At 55.0% G+C, this 4,373-nt stretch overlaps 1 protein-coding gene across 1 annotated transcript; it reads left to right on the top strand.

Moving 5' to 3' along the window:
* Window positions 1–332: 332 nt before the first annotated feature.
* LOC139804242 (orexin receptor type 2-like) lies at window positions 333–2,845 on the top strand. The gene is made up of 2 exons (XM_071761253.1): window positions 333–692; window positions 1,421–2,845. The coding sequence occupies exons 1-2, from the start codon at window positions 333–335 to the stop codon at window positions 2,843–2,845; spliced, it is 1,785 nt and encodes a 594-aa protein (XP_071617354.1).
* Window positions 2,846–4,373: the final 1,528 nt, after the last annotated feature.

Raw genomic sequence — 4,373 nt, 5'->3', positions numbered from 1 at the left:
TAAATCTGCACTCTTTCATCTTAAAACCATTCCCCCTGTCCTATCATTACATGCTTCTGTAGCGATAGTTTCTCCATCTTTCCTGTAGCCCCTTCAGGTGCCAGAAAGCTGGTCTAAGGTTTCCCTGGAGCCTTCTGTTCTTCACGCTGAGCAACCCCAACTATCTCATCCTCTCTCCATAGCAGAGCTGCTTCAGCCCTCTGATCACCTTCTGCTCCTGGTGACATTGTGAGACTGGAAGTAGGCACTGAAGCCCCTGATACCTCCTTACCTTGCTGCCGCCTATCCCAGAGAACCGCCAGGGGAGGAGAAAGAAAATCATCAGAACGATCATGGCACTATGGCACTCAAAAAGTGCCCGGCATTGCCTGTCCCCTGCCCGGTCCTTCCCTGCCTGCTCCCGGAGCTGCCCGGAGCTGCCGGGCCAGGCCGAGCTGTCCCTTCAGCACCACGGGCGGGCATCCCTAGCGGGGAGGGGTTCGGTTCGGCCCAGCTCGGCTCGGTTCAGGACCGGACCCGCCAGCACTCCCGGAGGAGGGGAGAGATTCGGGGAGCGGTTTTCTGTGTCCCCTGCAGGGCAGGGCAAGAGGGATGTGTATGGGTGTGCAAAGCGCGTGCGGGAGGGTGGCACGTGCGTGCGCAGGGTGGCTGTGAGTGTGCAAGAGAGGGGTGTGCGGGGCACCTGTGGCAAGGTGCGTGCAGCCCCGTCTGTGCTCCGGGAGTCTGCACAGAGAGCGCGGGGGTGCCTGCAGGGGGGTCTGTAGGCATGCGTGTGCGCTGGGGGGGAGAGCAGGGACGGGGGGGCTGCCGAGGGGGTGGGCACGCAGGGGGTGTGTGCAGCGTGTGTGTGCCCGGGGGGGTCAGGACAGAGGCTGAGCCTGTGTGCGGAATCTGCCTCTGCTGCGCTCTGAGCGCGGAGCCGCAGCCGGAGCCGCCGGCGGGAGGAGCCCGTCCCGCCGCCCGCCCGCCGCCCGGTGAGTGCCTCCGCACCGTACCGCACCCCACCGCACTGCACCGCGGGGTAACCGGGAGGGGGGAGCCGCGGGCCTGGGGGCAGCTCGGGAACAGGGACCGTCAGCTCAGCCGCGGGCGCGCAACTTTCCCGGGAGGGAGGGGAGTGACGGCGGATCCCCCGCTCTCCCGGGGTACAGGGGGTGCCGCTGCCCGTTCCCTGTCACAAAGAATCCCCTTACCCCGGAGGTGCCTTCTGCCCCTCCTCTGACGGGGCACGGAGTTCCCCGCCGGCTCCGCCGCCCCTTCCAGGGCCGCTGCCCACCGAGCCGTTCCGCACCGCCCGCCGCTCCCGGCCGCCTCTCAACTAAGTTCCCGAGAAGCCATTTCGGACCCGGCACCTTCCCCAGGAGGGAAAACATTGCCCGGAGACCGCACTCACCCCGCCTCTCTGCACCCTCTTTTACAGACGCGGCTCGTCCCAGCTAAAGATGCCCAGAGCGCTCCGGGCTGGGCGGCAGCAGGCGCTGCCCTGTTAGCCCGGGGTGCCCGGGGGGGCTCAGCCATGAATTCCTCCCCTCCCGGCCCCCGGCCCCCCCTCGGCCCTCTGCAGCTCTGGCAGGAGGAGAACCAAACGCAAGGAGGGCTCTGGAACGGGAGCCAGGAGCTGGGCTGGGAAGAGCTGGAGAAGATGCTCTTCCTCTTTGCGAAGGAGCCCGTCACCATCAGCCTGACGGTGATGTACCTGGTGTCCTTCGTGGTGGGCTTTGTGGGCAACATCATGTCCATCAGGGTGCTCACCCGGAAACGCCGGAGCCGGGTGTCCAGCCTGAGCGCCACCCGCAGCCTCCTCATCAACCTGGCGGTGTGTGACCTCATGGTGGTGTGTGTCTGCATGCCCATCACCGTGGGCAACCTCATCTACAAAGCCTGGGTGTACGGGGACTTCCTCTGCCGGGCAGTGCCCTTCATCCAGGCTGTTTCTGTCTCCGCCAGTGTCCTCAGCCTGACCGTCATCAGCGTGAATCGCTACTACAGCGTGCACAACCCGCTCAACGCCCGCTCTTTCTTCACCCAGAAAAGGATCCTCAGCACCATCCTGGTGGTGTGGTTGTTTTCCTCAGGGATATGCGTGCCCCTCATCTTCATGAACAAACGGGATGAGATCGGGGTGGTGGAGGGCTTGCCTCTGGTGTTTCCCATCTGCAGGGAGATCTGGCCTCAGGAGAGGCTCAAGCAAGCCTACAACTTTCTGCTCTTCTGTGCCCTCTACTGCCTGCCCGTCCTCTTCAACATGGTCATCTGCTTCCTCACCGTGCGCCGGCTGTGGAGCCGCAGCAGCCAGCAGAAGGAGAGCACTGCCCTGAACCGATCCCTCCCAGCTTCCAGGCTGAAGATCCGCAAGAAGGTAGCACAGATGGTGGTGGCCCTGGTCCTGCTGTTCACGATCTCCTGGCTGCCCGTCTACCTGATGGACATTTGGATTGATTTCAACATCCCTACATCTTTGCAGGATGCAGCTCCTTCTCCTTGGATCCTGCAGCTCAGACCTTTTGCCCAATGGCTTGGCCTCACCAATTCCAGCCTCAACCCTATATGCTATTGCTTTGTTGGGAACCTCTACAGGTCAGCCAAGGAAATGAAGAGCAAATACCACCAAAGAATGGTCTCTCTCTTTAATTTCTCTCTTTCTGAAGGGACAACACGTTCCTCAGTCCCAGAGATGCTCTCTTACAGGAGTTCAATGGAGCCTGCAAGGAAAGGACCCTCTGGCACTCCCACCATGGGCAGGAGATTTCAGGGAAGTCATGGCCATAAGAGCAAGTGTGGACACTTGAACTCCTGCCAGCATCCACCTCTGAACACTGTCTCCAGTGAGAACACTTCCTTGTAATTCTACTTAGGAAGAGCACCTCATACCCTCATCTGCATTTAATGATTCTTTCCAGGTCTTTCTCTACCAGATACTTTAATGACACAAAAAAAATTTCTTCTAATCGCTCCCACCACCAGTTGAAAAACTGAGACAGGGAAAGAAGCAGATAACAAGAAAAAAAAAAAAAAAAAAAAAAAAGATGATGTATTTTAACTCAGACCGAGTTTTAAGATAAATGATTTCTACTTGGGATAACTGGACCTGTAGCCTATTGCCCAGTTTGCAGTCACATCATTAGGTAGACCAATTCCCCAGTGAGTGGGCTCTCCCCCATCTCTGGATGCAGAGATGCCATTTGGATACAGCAACGATTTGACTGCTTGCTGCTGCTCATCCTGTGCTGATAAAGAGCTGTGATAATGAGAAGCTCTCTCTGCTCCAAATCCACCAATTGCAGTCGCAAGCAGAGAAGAAATGCTGGAAACAGTATCATAAAATGTAATAGCAGTGGAGAATTTCACACATTTTACTGCTTGAGATTTCATTGTCTGGTTGTATTGTTTCACTCCTCCATGCAAATAAATTCTCCTGATGTGAACAGACAGTGCCAGAAGTGCTAAAGCAACCACCACTACTCCCCAGCAGGGAATTTTGGGGCTTCAGGAGGGATTATATGGCCTTGGAGGTGAATTAAGAAATGCAGTAGGAGAATACTCTTTGGGCATCAGCATTCTTTCTTACAGCTAGGTTCCTGCAGGTGGAGTGGATAGAACTGGCCATCTATTGACATGATTTGCACTTGAAAAACCAGCTCTTGTTCAGTTGTGTCTGTACCAAACAAAGTCAATGGCATGTGAAAATAAAAATAGAAAGGGGTTAGAGCTAATAAACTCAGAATCAACTAATGCAATGCTATTGTTCTGAGAAGGGGAGAATCAAAGTGCTTGCTTTTCCTGAGGATCAGAAGTTGGTTAAAACCTATTTCTTCCATCATGTCCTTTAAAGGAGGAGCTGATAAATGAGTTGTATATTTTTATTAAGTTAGCATCGAAAGGCCCCACTAGAGCTTGAAAATTGCCATGCTGAACACTGGATCTGGATTCACAAGAAAAGGAAATCTTTCTCCCAAAGATCTCAGTGTGAAAATGCATCAGACCAAGCAACAGGTGAGGAAAAAAGAAATAATATGAGTCCCAAAAGGCTGGAGTGACACTAGAGATCAGCCCCTTCCCTGTGCCTGCCCAAGTGTGCAGAATGTGCCCTGTCCCCAGAAGCCAGGAGAGCCCATGCCCTGTGTCCCATGCTCCATGGGTCCCAGCACCCAGAGCAGCAGCCCCAGAATGAACACAGGAACCTTCCTGGGAGAGGACTGTGCATGCTTAATGGATCTCAGGGTATAAATGACCAGGGACTTCTATTTTATTAATTATTACTGAACAAGAGAATGATGTTCTGAGAAATCTAAGACTCAAATAATATCCTCCTGCCTCCCAGAGAGTGTTTTGCTGGCAAAAAAAAAGGGAGATGAAAAACAGGCATTCAACTC

The sequence above is a fragment of the Heliangelus exortis genome, chromosome 17, assembly GCF_036169615.1.
Source record: "Heliangelus exortis chromosome 17, bHelExo1.hap1, whole genome shotgun sequence".
Taxonomy (NCBI): domain Eukaryota; kingdom Metazoa; phylum Chordata; class Aves; order Apodiformes; family Trochilidae; genus Heliangelus; species Heliangelus exortis.
This window is presented reverse-complemented; position numbering and strand designations above follow the sequence as displayed.

Coding starts and splice junctions, on each gene's coding strand:
- LOC139804242 (XM_071761253.1), top strand. CDS start 333: ATGGCACTATGGCACTCAAAAAGTGCCCGGCATTGCCTGTCCCCTGCC. Junction 693..1,420: donor TGCGGGGCACCTGTGGCAAG/GTGCGTGCAGCC, acceptor CCTCTTTTACAG/ACGCGGCTCGTCCCAGCTAA.